The sequence below is a fragment of the Euleptes europaea genome, chromosome 14 (genome assembly GCF_029931775.1).
Source record: "Euleptes europaea isolate rEulEur1 chromosome 14, rEulEur1.hap1, whole genome shotgun sequence".
Lineage (NCBI taxonomy): Eukaryota > Metazoa > Chordata > Lepidosauria > Squamata > Sphaerodactylidae > Euleptes > Euleptes europaea.
The window spans coordinates 25,142,260-25,163,987 of NC_079325.1; the positions used below are offsets into that span (position 1 = coordinate 25,142,260).

At 46.5% G+C, this 21,728-nt stretch overlaps 1 protein-coding gene across 2 annotated transcripts in view; it reads right to left on the reverse strand.

The window, feature by feature from the left end:
• Nucleotides 1–21,728, reverse strand: part of DOCK5 (dedicator of cytokinesis 5) — a 143,439-nt gene that overhangs the window by 54,708 nt on the left and 67,003 nt on the right. For both annotated transcript variants that reach the window (XM_056860411.1, XM_056860412.1), the window contains 10 exons: nt 21,386–21,528; nt 18,743–18,868; nt 16,213–16,337; nt 14,278–14,376; nt 12,560–12,632; nt 11,937–12,040; nt 11,558–11,750; nt 9,093–9,190; nt 8,290–8,379; nt 7,883–7,983 (listed from right to left, as the gene is read on the reverse strand). In XM_056860411.1, coding sequence (XP_056716389.1) covers nt 7,883–7,983; nt 8,290–8,379; nt 9,093–9,190; nt 11,558–11,750; nt 11,937–12,040; nt 12,560–12,632; nt 14,278–14,376; nt 16,213–16,337; nt 18,743–18,868; nt 21,386–21,528 — 1,152 coding nt within the window. The remainder of the gene's footprint in view (nt 1–7,882; nt 7,984–8,289; nt 8,380–9,092; nt 9,191–11,557; nt 11,751–11,936; nt 12,041–12,559; nt 12,633–14,277; nt 14,377–16,212; nt 16,338–18,742; nt 18,869–21,385; nt 21,529–21,728) is intronic.

Genomic DNA, 21,728 nt, shown 5'->3' on the forward strand with positions numbered 1-21,728 from the left:
TGTGAAAGACCTCTGCCTGAGACCCTGGAGAGCCACTGCCGGTCTGAGTTGACAATACTGGCTTTGATGGACCTTACACTGAATACTGATTCAGTATAAGGCAGCTTCATGAGACGGATTGACTCTATAAAGTGTCAGGCTGCTATCTCGGTTTCGTTATTGCCTCTGTCTCTGTGCTGTATTGTCTGCCCCCCAAGGTCGCATACCTAGGCCTGGGAACTCAGCTCCTGGGAAACTGTATTCATGCGTGTAATCTCCCGCCTTTCCTGCCTTATAATATCTCCCAGCTAGTGAGCCTCTCATAGCTGTCATTTTATTCGTTTGCACTGTATGCCTATTTGATCAGTAAAAGCCATCTGTTTGGACTCTATATGACTTTGTGGTGATTTCTGGTTCTGTGGGCCAAGGGCTGACATTATGACAGCTATCACTCATCTTCACCGTTCTCCTAGCCAGGCTGGAGCCCAGGGGGGTTCGCCTGCCACTTGGATGGGAGCTGTGCAGCTCTCCAGGTGATCTACTACCCTGGAGCCCTTCTCAGAGGACCCTACTCTGTTACAAGACTTAATCGCTGAACTTTTCCGGACGACCCGAGAGGTTTGCCGCTTGAGGGGACTGGTACAGGCGCAGTGGCAATCTCTTACAGGACGTCTCTGGATGTTAACATCGGAGGATACTGATGCTCGTTTAGATCTTCAGGACTTGGATCAATTACTGGACGATGCCCGATTGGCGACTGAGGATTTACAAATATTAACTGGACTTTTGGATAATCTTATTTCTCGACAAACTCTTTCTACCATGGCGGGAGCCCCGCCGGAGGGTTTTTCCCTGATCCCGGATGCGGCCAGCTGCCAGGCTGAGGCCAAGCGAGTCGCTATTAGCACCGCTCTTCTCCTTGTGGAATGTACAAAGGACACCCCGGTAGCCACCTTGGCTCAAGTTTTGACCCCGACGTTTGGAGCCGAGGCATCCGCACTGGCGGTTCGAGTACAACCTCTGCTGGGCGGGGAACCTGACCCCATACTCTTGCTCCTCGAGACAGAACTTTTGCCGCGCATTACGGCAGAGACTGCCCTAAGACTTGAGAACGCCAAAGTTCTTGCGGATCAGCAAGCCGTCGAAGCGGCTAGGGTCGCAAGAGAGAGAGAGGCGGCGGAAGCAGCCAGGGCGGCTGCAGCAAGGATTAGGAATCAGGCGAACGTGGACACGCGCCCCAAGGACTATGTACTGGGACTATCAGGTCTAACTTTTTCCCCGGCGTTTGTCCCGTCGCGTGCGACCCAACGCGCACGCCGTTTGGCTGACCGACGTCGAGACTCAGATGAGTCTGAAGACGAGGATTTATATGGGGATAGCTCTCAATGGGCCACGAGCTTCCAACCAGTAAGCCTCATCTTACTGGTGGCCCAAGTGAGGAGGTTCATCTTTTACGAGCCCAGAATCGGGAGCTCTCCGACCGTGTTGATCAACTCCAGGAAGTAATGGAACTTATGCTTCAAGAGAACAGGCAATTACAACAAACCCTGATAGCTCAGAGACAGCCCGTTCCGATACCGGGTCAGGGGGTACCCGTACAACCACCCGCTAATGTGCCTGCTCCACCCTTACCTCCTGGAGCTCCTGTTGCTCCTCCGCCCGGACCACCCGTGCAACCACCTGCTAATGTGCCTGCTCCACCCTTGCCTCCTGGAGCTCCTGTTGCTCCTCCGCCCGGACCACCCGTGCAACCGGGTCAACCCGCGCCCGGCCCTTGGAAGCAACTCAAATTGAGGACTACGTATGACGGATCTCTTGAGACTTTGCCTTGTTTCTTGCATCAAGTGGACAGTTATATGCGAGAACAAGGTCAACTTTTCCCCACGGAAGATAGCCGGGTGCGGTACGTAGCTTCCCTCCTGACAGGCAAAGCGGCTGACTGGATGGTCCTCCAGTTTGACACCCGCTCTCGTGCGATTCGTTCCCTCAACAACTTCATGACTGCCCTGAGAAGGAGGTTTGAGGACCCCTTCCTGGGGGAAAGAGCCAAAACGGAACTCTTACAATTAAAACAAGGCTCTGCTACAGTTCGGGAATTTGCCGATGAATTTCAGCGACTGGCAAGTAAAATTGTAGGTTGGCCCAAGACCACCCTAATCCATCATTTCAGGGAAGCCTTGCATCCTGACATTCTGAACTGGTCTTACATGCGGGGCGATCCCGATACCCTCGAAGGCTGGATCCTATTAGCCGAGGAAGTGGAAAGCCGCCGCCGCTTTATTTCTCTCGTCCGTCAAAAGCACAAGGAGAAGGGCACCCAAAAGCCTCAACCCAAGGCACCACTGCTCGTCCCACGAAATCCCCCACGTCCGCTCCAGGAACGTGAAGCCCGATTTCAGAGGGGTGCCTGTCTTACATGCGGAGAAATGGGCCACTTTGCAGCCGTTTGCCCACGCCGCCAGGAATTATTTCGTCCCAGCACGACAACCCGCGCCCGAGGTCGTCCACCACGCAGAGGCACCGCGGCCACCCGCAGCGCAGCTCCGGGAAGGCCCACACCCTCTGCACTCCATGCCGGGGACCCAGCCTCCCTGCCTGCTTCCAACGACCCCGCCGGGTCTCGGATTACAAGTGCCCCATTGGGGGACAGCTTTCCCTCTTCGGATGAGGAAAACCCTTGGATTTCTCCAGCCTTAAACCTGGAATCTCCCCTCGACTTGTCAAAAAACGGCTCCGGTCTGTGGTGAATGGAGCATCTCCACAGACCTCTCAGGATCTTCCTATCAAACCGAATGCTCCTACCAAAATCAAAGAAGTGGACTCCACCGTCTACGTGGATGCAGTTTTACAACAACTTAACGGAGGTCCACAAATCCCCGTCAAAGCACTAATTGACTCCGGTTGCTGTCGCACTCTCATAAGCGAAGCCACGTTTGCTGCACTCAGAGCCGACTCAGAGGCTTTACCCGCCCCCGTCCAATTTGCTCAAATGGACGGGAGCCAATTCCAGGGGGGTCCAGTTGATCACCGCACCATAGGGGTGGCAATGGGAATTGGTTCCCACTGGGAACAAATAGACTTCACTATAGCCCCTATCCGATTTGAAGTGGTCTTGGGAATTAACTGGATTAAAGGACATAGTCCCAGTATTGATTGGGAAACAAACACTATCTCTTTCGCTAGTCCCACCTGCGACCAGCATCGGCAAAACTTTGCTCTGCCATTTCCGCCCGTTCCAGCATTAACCTCTACTGCCCCAGTACCACCGGCTCTACCCGCTGTATACCGGGACTTTGAAGATGTCTTCGACCTTAGGGAATGTGATGCCTTACCCCCCCACCGGGCCTCAGACTGTGCGATTGAAGTAGTAAAGGACTGCACATTAACCAAAAGTAAGATTTACCCTATGAGCGCTTCCGAGCGCACTGTCCTCCGGGACTTTTTGGACAAAAACCTCGCCAGAGGGTTCATTCGCCCTTCGAATGCCCCAAACTCGGCCCCCGCGTTTTTCGTCCGGAAAAAAGAGGGCGACCTTCGCCTGTGCATTGACTTCAGAAAGCTCAATGCGGTTACCCAGACCAACGACTATCCTATCCCATTAATATCGGATATTTTGGGACAATTACAGGAAGGCCGTGTGTTCTCTAAATTAGACTTGGTGGAAGCCTACTACCGAGTCCGTATCCGCGAAGGAGATGAACACCTCACTGCCTTCTCTAGCTGTTTCGGAATGTATGAATTCCTTGTAATGCCATTCGGATTAAAAGGGGCCCCGGGGGTCTTCATGCAACTCATCAATGAAATCCTACATGACCTTCTATATCGTGGGGTGGTGGTCTACTTAGATGACATTCTCATTTATTCGAAAACTGTGGACGAGCATGTGACTCTGGTCAGGGAAGTTCTACAACGCCTGCGTAACCATCAACTGTTCGCTAAACTAGCTAAGTGTGAATTTCACCAAAGCAAACTCACGTTTTTGGGATACATCATCTCCCACCAAGGTCTTCGCATGGACCCCGCCAAAGTCCAAGCCGTCCTCGATTGGACTCCCCCCACCAACCGTAAGCAAGTACAGCAATTTCTGGGATTTGCAAACTTCTATCGGGGATTCATCCCTAACTTCGCCCAAGTGGCTCTACCCATTACGGACCTGCTGAAAACTAAGGGAAAAGTAAGCTCGGCTGCCTTGCCCTCCGCAAAAATCCTATGGACTGAGCAATGCCAAGCCGCCTTTCTGGCCCTCAAACGCCTCTTCACTTCGGAGCCGGTGCTACGGCACCCAGACCCAAATCAAATGTTCATTGTGCAAGTCGATGCTTCCGATGTAGCCATGGGAGGGGCTCTCCTCCAGCAAGGACCGGACGGTCTTCTTCACCCTTGCGCTTACTTTTCAAAAAAATTTGCGCACGCTCAATTAAACTGGCCCATCTGGGAGAAAGAGGCCTCTGCAGTTCATCATGCACTGACTTTATGGCGGCAATTCTTGGAAGGGTCTAAAGTACCCTTTGAAGTTTGGACCGATCACAAAAATCTAGCTGCCCTCACGGGGTCCCATAAGCTATCGGCGAAACAACAACGGTGGGCGGAGTTCTTTGCTCAGTTCCGTTTCACCCTGAAGCACGTCCCTGGGAAGCAGAACGTTCTCGCGGATGCCCTCTCCCGTTTACCACAATATCCGGTAAAACTCGAAAGACCCACCAACTCTCTGTTCACCCCTATGCAACGTGGGGCCCTACCTATGCTGGCTGTGCAAACCCGATCCCAGCATCAGCACACCTTCCCTAACTCGCAAGCTCCGCCAGCCCAACCGGCTGCCCAGCCGCCACCGCAACAGACCGGAGTTCCCGCCCCTCCTACCCCTCCGACCGCTCAGCCGCCTGCAGTCTGCGCGCCGCCGCACGTAAGCACTAGCCCTATAACTGTTTCTCAGATCTCCATGACCGACGGGGGGGCTCCCTCCAAAATCCCCATCTCCGAATCCTTTTTAACTGTCCTTCGGGACCAGTGCCTTTTAGAACGTTCCGCTCATACCCTACCTCCTGGTGTTTTGGAACAAGGGGGGTCCTGGTACAAAGACTCAAAATTGTATGTACCCAAAGCTCTCCGGAAGGACGTTTTACATTTAGCTCATGGAGCCAAAACAGCTGGGCACTTTGGGTTTCTGAAGACCCTTCACTTATTGCGCAGACAGTTCTGGTGGGGGGGAATGCGTTCCGACATTGACTCCTTCATCCGCAGCTGTCCCGTTTGTGCCGCTGCGAAACGATCGCAGGGCAAACCCCCGGGACTGCTACAACCTCTTGAAACGCCCAGCAGACCTTGGGAAGTGATTGCTATGGACTTCATGACTGATCTCCCTCTCAGTGGGGGTAAAACTGTGTTGTGGGTTGTTACTGATTTGTTTTCTAAGCAAATACATTTGATTCCATGCGCAGGGATCCCCTCTGCTCAGAAACTGGCCCGCCTCTTCGTGACGCATATCTTTCGTTTACATTCGTTTCCGCGTAAAATAATTTGTGACCGCGGAAGTGGTTTCGTTTCTAAGTTTTGGAAAGCTTTCCTCAAGTTGGTGGGGGTGGAACAGGGATTGTCTAGTGCATACCATCCTCAAACTGATGGTCAAACTGAACGTGTCAATGCTGTACTTGAATGTTATTTGCGTTGTTATGTTAACTACCACCAGGATAACTGGGTGGAACTGTTACCTTTAGCAGAATATGCCTACAATAATGCCATGCATCAATCCACAGGTTTTAGCCCGTTTTTTGCTGTGTATGGACAAGATTTCAGTCCCATCGCTCCTACAGATGATGTAGAGGGGGAGGGGAACCCCGACATTGCCTCCTGGGCACACGCCCTCCGTACCACTTGGCCCTGGCTCGTTAGCAACCTCGACCGGGCCAAACGTAAATACAAAGCGCAAGCTGACAAACATCGCTCCCCCGGGGGTGATCTGCAAGTGGGTGCTTTGGTTTACCTTTCCACCAAAAGCCACGACCCCCAGTTTGCCAGACCTGAGCAAGGCTGTTAATGATAGGACATTTTGGAGGACACTGATTCATAGGGTTGCTATGACTCAGAAGCGACTTGACAGCACTTAACACACACACTCACACAATGTGACACACTCACACAATGTGAGCAGGTGGGGGAGGAGAGATGGGTTCATGTCCCATTACAACCTTGTGAAGGGTGAGCAGGGAGACTGACAAGGAACCCAGGCTGCCTCACCAGAATGCATCTTTCAATTTGCCTTCCATGAATTAGATATTCCTTTTTGTTGCACTGTTATCTAGGAAACCTCTTCAACTCCAGATGGGTCTCAGCAGAAAAACAAGCATGCAAGAAACTGAAGTGGTAGGGGGATGAAATCGCTTCTCTGCAGAGGTGAGCCTCTCCACCTGGTGCTTTTTAGTCAAGGGTCACCTGGCTGAAAAGGCACAAGAGCCACAGAGAAAGACAGAGCAGCTGAAATTGCTTTCAGGCATTGTTCTGGTGGACCTGAGGCCTAGTTTTGAACCCACTGCTACTAAAGGCAAGAGGCAGATGGAGCTGAGTGGCAGCAGCTCCAGTACCTGGGAACTGGAGCATCAGTCCTTGAGCCTATTCTTTCTGAGCAGTGTGCCCAATTCATGCTACTGGCTCATTCTTCTGGAGTTTCAGAGTTTAGGCCTATCTCAGCAGCTTCTCTCAACAAATAGGCCTGTTCTAGGTTGCGGCACCATTGGGCCATTTTCATGTCAAGTATTTTTAACTGTCTTGAATAAGCTAAATCCACAACCAGCAATGTATTAATTGTATTTGATTTCTTCTTTTGTTAACTGCTTGGAGTTAGTTTTGGAAAAGCAGTATATAAATGTTTTAAATAAACAAGTAATGCATATGCACACAATATGTACATCAGCATGAACACCAAGCGACTCTGAAATTGCCATATGATTATACTAAACTCCTAGACCCTTCACCAGCTGGATTATGTAAGATCAGACCCTTGTGTCTGTAAAGTGCCATCAAGTCGCAGCCGACTTATGGCAACCCAGTAGGGTTTTCAAGGCAAGAGACTAACAGAGGAGGTTTGCCATTGCCTTCCTCTGCATAGTGACCCTGGCATTCCTTGGTGGTCTCCCATCCAAGTGCTAGCCAGGACCCTTCCTTCTTAGCTTCTGAGATCTGATGAGATCAGGCTCGCTTGGGCCATCTAGGTCAGGGCAAGATCAATCCTTTGAACATAGATATAAAGCCCCTCAAGTGATTAAATAACCAACAGCAGTGAGTCTCACAGAAGCAGAGCAGAAGAACCAAAGAACAGAACCAAAACTTTCTCATCAGCCCTTCATCTGTTCTCCAAAACCAGGCCTAAATGGATGTTCTTTCACTCTCCCACAAAAAAATAGCAACTTTGCACACCATCTAAAGCTATACTCAGATGGAAGCCCACCACAGATCTTGGGCCACCACAGAAAAAGCCCTACTCCTTTCCGAAGACTACCTAAGTTTATCAGCCACTGGCATTTGGAGCAGGGCTAACCAACTCCAATGCAAGTGTGCCAATAAGTGAATGAGACCAATATAGATGCTTCAAATGATCACAGTGGCTTATATCTGTCAATCAATAGGCGGATGCATTTTGGACCCATTGAAGCTTTCAGGCTATTTTCAAGGCCGGCCCCAGGCACTACAGTCATCTATTTACATTTGTTAATGCTCCTTTTGTTCAACACCCTTTCCAAATAAAAGTGTCCTGATGCTCCATTCAAGCTTAGAGATTCTTCTTCAGCAAAGCCTTGCTGTGTAGTTGCCAAGAACAGACACAAGAGCACAGTCTGAAGCACATGATAAGCATGCAGTTAGTCATCTGTAGGAAGAAACACTGTCAGCAACAAGTAAACTGAACACTTACACATAGGCCAGGGTGGCACTGAAGTGTTTGTAGATGTAAGTTTCAAGGACAGGATTAAAGTGTTGAAACTTGATGTCTCCAATCAAAGAAATAATAAATACCTATTGGAAAGGAGAGATGGACACCATGAGCTGAAAAAACCATCAGAACCCATTTTGCTCCTCCATTTTGACTTATATGTCACACTGAGGTGCTCAAGCTCATGCCTGAATTAAAGAAAGAGATGGAAAACAAATTGTACCATAACAGAAAAGACCCTCTTAAAAACAATTAACAGCTTGATTTCCACACCTCCTGGACTTCCACATAAGAACACCTGGAAAAACCCTGGAACTGGCAGATTGTATTTGGTGACAGCGCTGACAAAGATCTAATGAGGGACACGTAGATGAGACATAGCAACTCACCAGAGCATCAAATACAAGGAAGTCATAGGATTCGTTATCTGACATCTCCATCATTATGTTAAAAAGTGCATCAAGCGTATCTTGTAAGAACTAGAGACAGAAAAAACGGGGGGCAAAATTATTTTGCTGCAGTTTCTGGAGTTCCATTTCCCTACCTTTTTAAGAACTCATGAAGGCGAGAAAGTCTTTAGGAGTTCCATACCTTTTTAGGAACCAGACACTGGCGCTGCTGAAATATTTAAAACCAGCTGGGATTACCATGACAAAGGAAGCTTAATTGCTGAAATGCATCCTTTTAAACATGGCAGTCCTCTCTCTTTCTGTGAGTGAGTTTATGTCTAGGGGGCACTCCCCATATCAGGATAATCAAGCACATCAGAGCTCTCATACTTCCAAGGATACTGACAGCTCCCTGAACAATGTGACAGCACAATACCACAATACCTTGATCCTGCAAATCGCATGCACCACCACCACTTTCATTTTTGTTTCTCCTAACTCTAGATTAGCTCATACATTGTAAAGTGGCACATTAATTGCAAACAGTATAATGTATCATGATGCCAATTATGTTACAGCCATGTCTATGCCATAGAGGGGTAATCCCCAAATAACTGACCAGCTTGGCTTCTTTAAAAACAGGTCAGACACTGGCTAGTTAGATCAACCCTTCGTATGTTTCCCTCTTCTTTGGTCTTGGAGCCATCATGCATATGGGAATAAAACTGAAGCAAGAATGAGATGCTAGCAAGAACCTTCAGGCGCATTCACAAATGTTTTCAAAAACTGATTGCATTGTGTACCTTAACAATCTCTCCTCCATCTACTTCCATTAGCTTCTTCAGATTGTGTCCTATGTTTTGGGAGTTTGAACGCCAGTTCAACAGCCCCAGTAAGTCAACTGGCAAGGACAAAAAAACAGGAAAAAACAAATTAGAGACAGATCAACAAGCAACACAGAAGAGTTTCCTGCAACAGTCAAAGACCAAAACAGAGAGTGAAGTGATGGTTATTTCTGGATTCATGGAGGGCTACTGTGTGAACAGAGGACCAAGTCTCGTTCACTGCCAAAAGTGGTCCGTTGTAAAGTTCTTAACTTACTTCTCTCACCTCTGCTTTAGGAACTGGGGTGGGGCAGGGGTAGGCAGTGCCCCTCAGGTGACCCCTTTGGCCAAGCAACCTCCTGTTGCTGAAGAATCTGCACAAAACACTGTTCTAACTTCAGAGTGGGCAGCAGCCTCTCAAAGGAGGCAGAGGCAGTTGCTAAATGAGATGCAACTTCTGTCCCCACGATTTCTCAGCCCCGTTTTCATCACTCTTGGGAACAGACCTGGGAGGGGCCCATACCCCACCTGTGTCCAGCCACTGCATCTCAGGCAGCTGCAAGGGAAAGAAGAGTGGGGCAGCCCAACTCAACACAGAGCTGGGCCCCTGTTACAGGAGACAGAACTTGGGTAGGTTCAGTTTCTCTCATCAGTGCACCACTATCGGGACAATCTGCGCTTGCAAAGCATCTGTCATCTCAGTAGCTATTAAAGGAGCTCAGATTTAATGAAAGCAAAGGGCCTATCCCTTAACATTGCAGAGACAACCTTTGTCCCGGAGGTAGACAACCCTAGCAGCAATCCCTACTTCCAAGCTGATGGATGAAATTGAGAGCCGTCTCAATGAACGGCTTTGCCTCCTTTATCTTGAGAACACCACACAGCTGTGGATCCTTTCCCCTGTCAACAAAATAGAGTACTGCTGGCTGGACTCTGACTATCCCACCATTCAATAGGCTTCTGCAGGCAACAGTTTCAGCAAGAAATGACAAGTGAGGCTTTCAAGACAGTCTGGAGGATTTAGATAGATGCCATTTAACATCATGACTAGGCATCTGTGACTTGGAAAACTGCAGACCTAGCCTGGAATTGAACCTGATTTATAACGGAACAGCACATCCAATATACAAAGCCAAATGCTGAGTTTGGAGAAGCATTTAAAGGAAGCTTTAAATTCCATGTTAACTCTCATTCAGAATGGGAAAATGAGATCCAAAGTAGCAAGGAGGAAAGAGTAGGGTTGCCAGGTCCCTCTTTGCCACCGGCGGGAGGCTTTTGGGGGTGGAGTCTGAGGAGGGCAGGGTTTGGGGAGGGAATTCAATGCCATAGAGTCCAATTGCCAAAGTGGCCATTTTCTCCAGGTGAACTGATCTCTATTGGCTGGAGATCAGTTGTAATAGCAGGAGATCTCTAGCTAGTACCAGAGGTTGGCAACCCTAGCAAAGAGTGATGTTGCTCACCAAGATTCAAGCTCCCATCTCACTGTGCTGCAGGCACATCTTGATGCCATCAATAGTACAAGAGCCAAACTGGCAGGAAAAGCATTCTCCTGGGACCATGCCAACACACAGCAAAAAATGTTGGGGAAAGGTGCAATCATTCTGGGCCTGCATCCTTCAGACTACAAAGAGGCAGCACACAGTAGAATGCTTCTCCACATACATGGCTTGTTGCTTTTGCAAAGAGAGTTCAAACAGGGACAACGGCCCAGCCTAGTTAAGTCTCAGACAGTTTAGCTTTTCAGGCAAGGGAGTTGACTACTTGGGAGAGTGCTCAGAAAAGTGACCCTCTCTTTTGAATTACAGTCTCAGGAAGATCACACATTTTCTCAGCATTTGAATCTACATTAAGTATAAACATAACAGACTATTCATACAAGCAACGAGGGCTGCGGTGTTTAGTTGATTCATACATTAAAAAAACATTAGGATATTTTTAAAAAGTGCTTCCCAATTAACTGGGAAGCAGATCTTGAAACAAATTGTTAATTATTTTTAAATACATTTACAAAAAAGATTGTGTTTCCCCCCCCCCCCCAGCAATTGTTTTATTCATATGCACACAAGAACAAACTGATTAATATATGATCAATCAGTTAAGGAAGGTGTGTTCTTTGGTCCAATGGGTCAAAACCTCTACAGCGTTTACCAGTGAGGATGCTGGGTTTGGGCGAACAGAGGTGAGGGGAGAGAGAGACGGGCTGTACTTGGCCAGACACATGGGGGTGGGGGGCAATTCATGCTCCAGCACCTCACCCCAGCCCTTCGGCAGAGAACTGGGCTTGCGTGCCAAGTAAAGGATCTGGAACGCTGCTATTTAGCACCCATGTGTGGAGGCTGCCTCCCCCAAAACAAGGCCTCTTTAAATGAACAACAGCCCTGCTTGTAATGATTTAGGATACCCCATCTCTGCATTTCCCCTGTTCTGTCAGCAGCAAATCTTACCATTCTGCGTCAGCTTCGTAGAGCAGATGAGAGTGGCAATCTGAAAGCTGTCCTTGGTGCTGTCTTTAGTTGGAGTAAAGTTGGTGATGTGAGGCTGATGCTTGACAGAAGGACCATCCCTATCTTCCATTTCCACTTTGGTGCCAGGAAACATTAAATAGCATTTAGCATCTTCCATTTTCTTGTTCTCACCCTGTGGGTTGAACAAAGAAAGTAAACTTCACACGATTAAAACCCTACAATCTTAAATACAACCAATCCAGATTCCATTGGTTTTGTTTATGGAATGCTGAACTTTACAGGGACATAAAGAAATTCCATCATGAGAGCAACTGTATCACCACAGTTCTTCCCCCACAATCCCAGGAAAAAAGGGTACCTTGTAAACTATTAAGTTATGTCTGCCATCCTGTAGGGTAGTACCATCTGCATTCATCAGCTTCACAAAGGCCATTCCAAAAGCCTTCTCAGATTTATCTCGTGCTGCAGGAAAAGGAAAAAAAAATGCTGAAATAATCACCCAGAATCACACTGACACTTCTCTGTATTGGAAAGATATTATTTTACCAACATTATGCAATGTAATGATGAGAGCCAGCATGGTGTAGTGGTTAAGGTGTCAGACTAGGATCTGGGAAACCCAGGTTCGAATCCCCACTCTGCCATGGAAACTTGCTGGGTGACCTTGTGCCAGTCACATGCTCTCAGTCTCAACCCTGGCAAGTATTTGGATGGGGAAACCTCCAAGGAATACCAGGGGCATGATGCAGAGGCAGGCAATGGTAAACCACCTCTGAACATCTCTTGCCTTAACCACCTCAGAGCATCTCTTGCCTTAAGACCATAAGTCTGCTATGACTTGACGGCGAAAACAATGTAATAATGCTATTAACAGTAACTGTAATATAATTGTTAATCAAATCTTTGACCTCAACAAGCCCTTGATTGCATCGAGCTTAAAAAGTGGACAGTTTTTCTTGGCCTTGGTTATCAAGTACTTACATTCTTGTGATGAGCGATGACGGAAGGTGAACCTCAAATGGCAGCGGCCAACCTCTTCTATTGCAATGGATACCTACATGTCATATGACAGCAAGAGATCATTATGTAAATGACAACCACGTACAAAACATGTGTGATGACAAAAACAAAAAACCAGTGTCCATATTGTGTGAATTTACTGGATGTGAATATGGGGTGGGGGAAGGCACACAATTGCTGGGATTGTGGCAAATGGAATGAGTGCGGCATAGTGGTTTTAATGGCAGGAATTCTGGAGCTCCAGGCTCAGATTCTCCCTCTGTCATGAAATTCACTGGGTAGCTCTGGGCCAGTCACTCTGTCAAGCTAACCTAGCTTTTAGAGCTATTGACCTTGCAACAACTACATCCAAGAGAGTGGCTAAATCCAGATCTCTGAATTTCCACCAAGAAACATCTTCCATACCATTCCTTTTTTCCTTCTTCGTTTGGTAACAAATTGTTTTAACTGCATAACAGTAATGTTACTAGCTACCTTGAGCATAGCAATAAAAAGGCAGGATATAAATCAAACCCCATTCCCCATGCAGCACAAGATTTAAGAAGCCCAAGTCAACAGTGCGAAGATTTGCATTTCTGCCACCAGCAATGTGATTTGTGAGCTGTACCTGAAAACCTGGCCATTATTCCAACACAACTTCAACTGCTTGATGAAATATATACTAAGCCTGCTGGCGAACCATATACTAGAGATTAGCAATTTATATTTATGCGAATCTCAGATGCAGCATATGATTTCCTGCTTTTAAATAAGGGATAATAATAAAGTATCCAAGTTGGCTTGTCCAAAGCCATCACATTCATCACAGACTATAATGCTTGGAATCTAGGACAAGCTTAATTTTTCCATTGCAAAACTACTGAATATAAATCGAAAGAGAGCCCTGACGAGAATCAATTTTCTATGATATTCAAGCAGGAAAGATTTGTCCGGTTTCATCTGCAACATATACATCATATTTACACTCTGCAAAGTATAGATCTGCAGATGGTCATGGTGAACAACAAGGACATGATTCCTTATGTGTCCATCTATAGAATCTGGATTAATTTTGGACCCAGAATATGTCTAATGAATACCATTTATTTATTCATTCAGTTAGCTTAATTTTGATCAAGTTCTAATAACTCACTGAAGGATTTTCCCTGTAGCAATTTCTGTTTGCACGCAGCCAGAACTGGTGCATGTTCCTGGCTGCTATACTGAAATATTAAACCCCAACAACGAGTGATTCAAATATGTAAAGGAGCACGAGAACTCCCACAGCCCATCCCATGACACACTTTACTTAACCTTAAAATGTCAAATTTTTATACTTTTCTGGATATCAGAATGGCTTGGTCTGTCCATGCATCATCATGTTTTTAGCTGTTATGGCAGTAACACCAATTTGCACAAACACTTCATGGTTCTATAGATATATAAAGATCTTGCTTTCAGGCTTTTCTAGTAGCCAGTGTATCTTGACTTACATGGGACCTAATGTCACATTTCTAGCCAGTGGAGAAGTACCTTAATCATTATAATGACAAAATAAGCGAACATTGCATTGCCAGATTCGTCTCACAATTGCGGTTTCCCAGACAATGTGTACACCAACATCAGAGTGACACCACAGGGGAAATACATAACAATGCTGACACCACCATTACTCAGTGAGCCTCAATACACAATCTCACCTTTACAGTTTCATACCAGCATGGCTGCTTGACTTGATAGTAGACAACTGACTTGTATTCAGAGATACCTTCGTAACCAGCCCCTGGATGGATAGCTTTCTTTGGACGACACAAGAAAGAAACAACGAACAAAAAAGAAAGGAGGTAAAGAAAGAAAAAGAACCAGATCACAGATGTTGACAATCAATTCATGCAGGGAGGAAAAAAAATGCTGCAGCCAAGATGTTGACTGGAGTGGGTTGTAGGGACCATATCACTCCAACCTTGGTCCATCCATGCTGGTTTCCAATTTGTTTCTGGTGAATGCAAGGTGTTGACCTTTAAAGCCCTATACCGTTTGGGACCAGCATACTTTAAGGACCACCTACTCCCATACAAGCTTACCCAATCTCTACTGTCATCTTCTGAGGTTCTATTTAGGGTATTCCTACTTTCTGAGGCTAGACGGCCGGCAATCCAAGAGAAATCCTTCTCAGTCACGGCACCAACATTTGTCTGGAATATCTGTCCCTCTCTATCATTGTCTTCTGCCACTGAGTAAAGACTTTTTCATTTTATCTGGTGTTTCCTCAATGATCCCTCCTTTCTCCCTTATGTTTTACCTTGCTTAGCTCTGATTCTTAATTGGTTTTATGATGGATTTTTATTGTGCTTGTTTTACTTGTTAGCCACCTGCATTGCCCCAAACAGGGAGAAAGGTAGGATGTAAATGTTATAAATAAATAAAAAGAAACAAATAAAAGACCATCTTCGGCATGTGACAGCAATATTTCACTATCATGAGTCATGGGCTGAGACGCTTTAGGATTTTCTAAGGGTGTCCAAAACACACAGTGCAGAACTACGAATTCTACATGATTCACTTGCTGAGGCTAGCGCACTGACTACCATTTTAGTCATCAAAAATGTGACCTTGAAACTCATTGCTGCAACTGGTGCTGGCTCAGCTAATGGAAATCTTTCAAGAAAACTAAGCCAACTGGCTGGATGCGCTATTGATCCGTCTCAGCCTTAAAAGGGAGAGTCTGATGGGTATAAGATGGGCCAACATCAGAAGTGGAGGTTTTGTTGGCTGCCTGACCATCATGAGAATTCATGATAGCTCCAGTTCAAAATTAAATAAACTCAGCTGTCATGGAAACCTAGGAACTGTGACACCCCCCTCACTCCATCCTCAGCTGAAGCACAGTATTCATATTCATCATTTCATTCTAGATTACACAGGGAAAAAATAAAGAGGTGGGCATGAGCATAAGAAACCTTCCCTGATGGATGAGTTTGAAAAGCCATCCAGGTCAATGTTCAGTTCTGCATCACTCACCCAAATTCCTCTGGAAAGCTTATAAACAGGGTATGAATGCAATAGGCCTATGCACTGTCTGCACCTAGCATCTCATACTTGGAGGTATATTGACTCTGGACTCAGAGTACCTTTTAGCAGCAGCTGTTGATAGGCCTCTCCTCCATGAGTCTGTCTTATGCTTTTTTAAAGCCAGCTAAACTAGTGGCTATCTTCCCATCTCGTATAGCAAACGCCATTAGTTACCCGTCACTGTGTGAAGAATTACCTTCTTTTACTAAGCCATATGCTCACTTGCCACAGTTATTAGTACTGGGTAACTTCATTCTGCCCTGACCTGGATGGCCCAGGCTAGCCTGATCTCGTCAGATCTCAGAAGCTAAGCAGGGCCAGCCCTGGTTAGTAATTGGATGGGAGACCACCAAAGACTACCAGGGTCACTATGCAAAGGAAGGCAATGGCAAACCACCTCTGTAAGTCTCTTGCCTTGAAAACCCTATGGGGTCACCATAAGTCAGATACAACTTGATGGCACTTTACATACACATACAACTTCATTCTAGCTGCTAGGGAGGCCCCTCACATATGCGCTTCAACATTTCTATCACCCAACTGTCCCAAAACCCCTTCCCTACCTCTAGAAGGTTGCCATCTTCATCATGGACGGACATGGTGACCTCCACATTCTTGGGAGTCTTCTTCTTCCCTTTATCGAACTCTCCATTGACCAGGGTGACATACATGTCATTTCGAACATCACCTGAAACAATGCAGATGATGATACTCTGTCTAGGTGGGACAGTCGGGAGTGCAGAAAAAAATACAGCACTATTCAATATTAGTTCCCAGTCAGCTTTACTCCAGATATAGTCTGTCATCTACAAGACACTGGCATCACATTTCTCATACATTATTAGAATATGTAACAAGGGCATGATAATGGGCTGAACGTAGGCCAATAAACTGAAGCTCAATCCAGGTGATATTTTTAGTTGGGTAGAGCTGATACAGATCATGGAACTGAATGGCCTAGTCTGAGAAGGGTTCTATTCCCCCTGAAGGAGCAGGTTTGCAACCTGAGAAAGCTGCTTGATTGGGATGTATAGATGGATGTGACCCTTCCTCAAGAAACAAGATCTGGCCACAGCGTTATATCCCTGCTCTCGGCTTCAGGCTTGATTACTGCAGGACACTTTACATTGGGGCTGCCCCCGAAGACAGTCCTGAAGCTTCAAATTAGTCCAGAATGCAGCAGTAGGTTTGTTAGCAAAGGTGAAGTCCGGGCAGCACAACACTCCAGTGTTGAAGGATCTTCACTGTCTGTCTGCCTCTGGTCCCACTTCAAGGTGCTGATTTTAACCTATACGGCCCTTTATGGTCTTGGGCATTGAAAAGACCACCTGCCCCTACATCACACCCTCCAGAAACAGCAATTTTCATCCCAGTTTTCCCTTCATGTTCCCCTGCCTTCAGCAGTGAGGTGGGTGGCCACGAGAGATATAGCCCTTTTCAGTGGCTGCCCTCCCCGTCTCCATCAAGCACTTTTGCTATGTATTTTTGGCTCCAAACCGAGACACTTTCCATTTTGTTCTTTTAAAGAATTCAGCAGCCTTTTAACAAAGTGCTGTGTGGTTTTTGGTTCACTCCTCCCTGTTTTTGTTTGTTTGCACTTTGGATTTTTACTGGTTGCTATCCATTGACGAATTACTGCCACTGTACCACTGCTATTTTAAGATCTGATTTAACCTTTTTTAAAAAAAAATAAATCAATGGTGATAATATTACATAGTATATCGATTTTGTTTTGTTGCAAATTGATGTTAGGTACCTGCATTGATAGGTGGCATGCATAAATATCTGAAGATGACCTTGTGTGTACATCCATAAAAACTGGTGCAACAAACTGAAGGGAGGGCATTCCACAGCTGGGTCGCCACCACGAAACAAGCCACGTGTTTGGCTGTCACTCACCTTCCTTCCAAAGGTGATGGCCACATCAAGCAGGGCCTTGTTTGAGAACCTACAGGAGTATCTTGCAGATGGGGACTTGGGAGAGGCAACTCCTCAGTGGAACAGGCTTCCTCTGGAGGTGGTAAGCGCTTTTTTCCTAGAGGTTTTTTAAGCAGAGGCTAGATGGCCATCTGTCAGCAATGCTGACTCTATGGCCTTAGGCAGATCATGAGAGGGAAGGCACCTTGGCCATCTTCTCGGCATGGAGTAGGGGTCACTGGGGGTGTGGGGAGGAGGTAGTTGTGAATTTCCTGCACTGTGCAGGGGGTTGGACTAGATGACCCTGGTGGTCCCTTCTAACTTTATGATTTTATGAAACTCTATGAAACTTTGGCATCCTTCTTGCCAAAGGGACCAAGTACTTGGCCCTGCAAGCTGGCTGATGGGGATTTGTGGATGCCCATCCATGGTGCTTTATAGCAGCGGTCTTCAGTGATCACGACCATCAGATGAGTCAGAGGGGAATTTTGTGGGCCACGAGCCCCTACATAGTTCCCATTTGTTTACTACTTTTTGCTAGGACCAGCTATTAGCGCATTTGCACAAAGAGCAAGGGTGTAACACCTCCTATCTCTCTAGGTAAGCATGTTGAAAAGAGCAGCAGGAAAGGTCACTCCATGGTGGAGAGGATGCCTCCACCGCTCTTACCCTTGGCTTGTACCTCATGATGCTTCACCTAGTACTCAGCTGGTGTGTCCTGCCCTTGGTTCTCCTGGCCTGCTGCCAACACTCCTGCCCCATCCTGTCATGAGACACTGATGTCATGTGACTTCCTATCACATGGTTGCAGCTCAGTGGGTCTGGGTCTAGAAAGGCTGAGCACCATTGCTTTAGACTATTTCTTGCATTGTGAAAATGATCAATTTATTCATTCCTTCCGTTGGCCAGTCATCAAGCTGTAAGAAGCTCTCAGTAATCTTAAACCAGAGAAGCCTGGGTTCCAATCCCAGCTCAGCCACAAAGGTTACTGGCTGACTTCAGACTAATCGCCATATCTTAGTCCCCTACCTCCCAGGATGGTTGCGAGAATAAATCAGGGCGAAAAACTGCATTCTTCCCTAAGCTCCCTGGAGGAAGGGAAGAATAAAAATATCGCAAACAGAAACCAGACAAACATTAGAGGTTCTTCCTATTTACAATGAAGCGCGCACACACCAGGAAGAATAATCTCAGGGAATCCCATTTTGCGGGCCACTGCTGTTGATCTGTCAACAAGATGAGAAAAGTCTTTCTGAACCTGAGATAAATCACCAGGAAGCAGCTTTAGTGAAACCCAGAGGCCTGAAGGAGAAACAAAAGGAAAAAAAATGGATTGTGACATTCATACTATTGGAGATGATGGTAACTATTCAAAACTCGTTTCCCCATGGAATTCCCTCCGGCCCCTGGCCTCAGTTGTAATGCTGTTTTTATTTGTTGGATAACTTGAAATGGATATAATACATATAAAAGTGCTGGAACTCAATCTGAAGCCGCTTGCTTTGCAGGAACTGATGCTGCTTTAGGGACTAGCACCATCTGGCCTAGCCCTGATCCTGCGTACTCAATGCGCAGTAAGAAGGGGCCACGCTCCACTGGTACAGCATGTGCTTGGCATGCCAAAGACTCTAGTATCAATCCCTTGGCAAGGAATCAGATGCTGGGAAAGACCCTTCTCTGCCAAGACTGTTTGGTACTCACAAGGTCCAGGGTTCAATCCCCGCTATCTCCAGTTAAAGGGTATCCAGTAAGAAGTGTAAGGAAACACCCTTCTCTGCTTCACACTTTGAGTAGCCAATACTGAGTTAGATGGACCAATGGCCTGTCTTTTTCTAAGGTAGCTACAAATGGATAGAATATTTATTACTTTGCTCAACCTTCCCCTCCCCCCAAAGGTTACATTAACACCAGGCTTTGTTCTGCCCCTCTCAGATCAGCCAACTAACTCAGCCAGTGGTTTCAGTGAGAATTTGAAAAAGTTGCCAATGACAGATGAGGAACCATGAAGACTAATGTTTTAAGATCAACATGTGGGTTTGTGGAAGTACATTAACACGGAAGAAAATGAGCTTGAATGACACAACGTTCTTTTGATCTGAGAAGGGGGGCAGGATTTTGGCTTAAGCTCCTGTCAACTTACTCCTGAAAGGCAGCGTGCCAAGAATAAAAAAAAAAAAAACCCCACTGAATCTCGAATATCAGAGTTCAAACCCCAACGCAGCATAGGCACGTCCAGCCATTCCCTACCCTGACCGGCCTCAGCTGAATTTTAAGTTTCAGCAAATCATGCCTTTGATCTTTACCACTGCCAAAGCCATCGCCTGCTCCCAAATGCTCAGTTTTCAAAGTAATGTGAATGGAATGCTTTTGAAAGAATGGCTTGTTTTACGACAATGAATCACTGCTTTGAAATAAAGCAGCGGCAGATAGAAAATGACTCTTTATGGAGTGCTGGGCAGTTTCTTACAGCTTTATGCTGAAACAGAGAGGTGAAATGGGTGAGAATCCCGTGTGGTCTAGCAGTTACTCTCCGACTAATACCAGGGAGACCCAGGTTCAAATCCCTGCACTGCCAGGAAGCTCCCTGGGTGACCTGGAGACAGAAATCTCTCTTAGCCAAACTTTCTCACAGGGTTGTTGGGGAAAGAAGGATCATGTATGCCGCTCAGTTTTTTAAGAGAGAGGGATAAAAATGTGATCAAAAGATCCTTCAAAGAGCTTCCATCGTCCTACTGGGACATTGGTAAGGTAACCTGGCACATGCCTCATGTTGCTTCACAGGTGTGTCCCCTCAAAGCATTGTTTTCCTAAGCAGGCTATTGAATTGTTCAGGCTTGCCCTACCCTCAGCCAGTTTGAATCCTTACCCTACCTTGAAGCTTACTGGGTGACTCTGGGGCCAACCATTAACACGCAACTTCACTTTGCCTCACAGCGCTGTTGTGAGAATTAAAGGGAGGGAAGTGTCAATGGCCGTTTTAAATTCCTTGCAAAAGGGATGGGATGAAAAAATTGACAAAATAAACTAAAAGCAAGCCCAGAAAGTCTGGCCATACTTCCAGAAGCATCCAACAAGGCTTAGACATTGAGAAGTTACACTCAGTTTAGCGTCATATGAGACTTACTTTTGGAGTCTTTCTTTGGCCACTCTCATATCATGATTAGGCCACTTGGTTTGATGGGGTGGGACTAATTTCATACTGCCCCATCTTTAAAACTCTTGCTTAGAGGGGGAAACTCACTGTTACTTTCCTCCTTTAGGGTATAGCTCCCTTTTCAAAATCCCCTTAAAATTTTCTTCACATATGTACCTGTGAATATATGATGCTGCCATTGGTCCATCTAACTCAGTATTGTCTATCCTGACGGGCAGCCGCTCTCCAGGCAAAAATTGATTACTTCACAACACCTGTGACCTGAGATGCTTTTACAGAAGATGCCAAGGGCTGAACCTGGGACTTTCGGCAGGCCACCCAGGCGCTCTGTCACTGAGGCACACAGCCCCTCACATTTATTATGTACACAGCCTACCCACAGAACTCCAAATGCCAACAGACACAGGAGGGAATTGCCTGCCCTTGCTATCATTAGTATATGTGGACTCAAATGAGCAACATCTGCATCTGTCTCCACACAGCAGCATCCAGACAAGAGATTTTCTGGAATGGTCCAAAGCATAAGACACACTCCAATGATCTTGATCATTGAACCATCCTAAGCAATTTGTTTGCTAAGAGGTGGACTCTCTCGCCCCCTCCCGCTGTCCATGTTCCTTCCCACTTCTGGAAGATGTTACAGTCTTTTCCTCCGCTGTGCGTACCTTGCCCTTTGTGATTCACTTCCTTTGCAGCAATGACTTTGTTGAAAACCGAGGTCAGGGGCTCATTCTCTCCAATCACGTGAGATGTTATTAAGGGTGCCATGATTAACTGCCTCTGTCTGATGTACGTTTCCATGGCAATCCTGCCAAGCAGAGAAACAGAGGTGAACTTCCAGTCAGCCAGTATCTTCAAGCTCAATCTCAGGGGTAAACACAAGGCCTGGCCTACCCGTTCTCACCTAAAGCCTAACTTGGTATAAAGAAAAGGCTGGGAGGCACCTGCCTGGCTCTGAATTGTGGTAATAAGTGAGATTTCTGAGGCTTTCCATGCATCTGTAGTGTC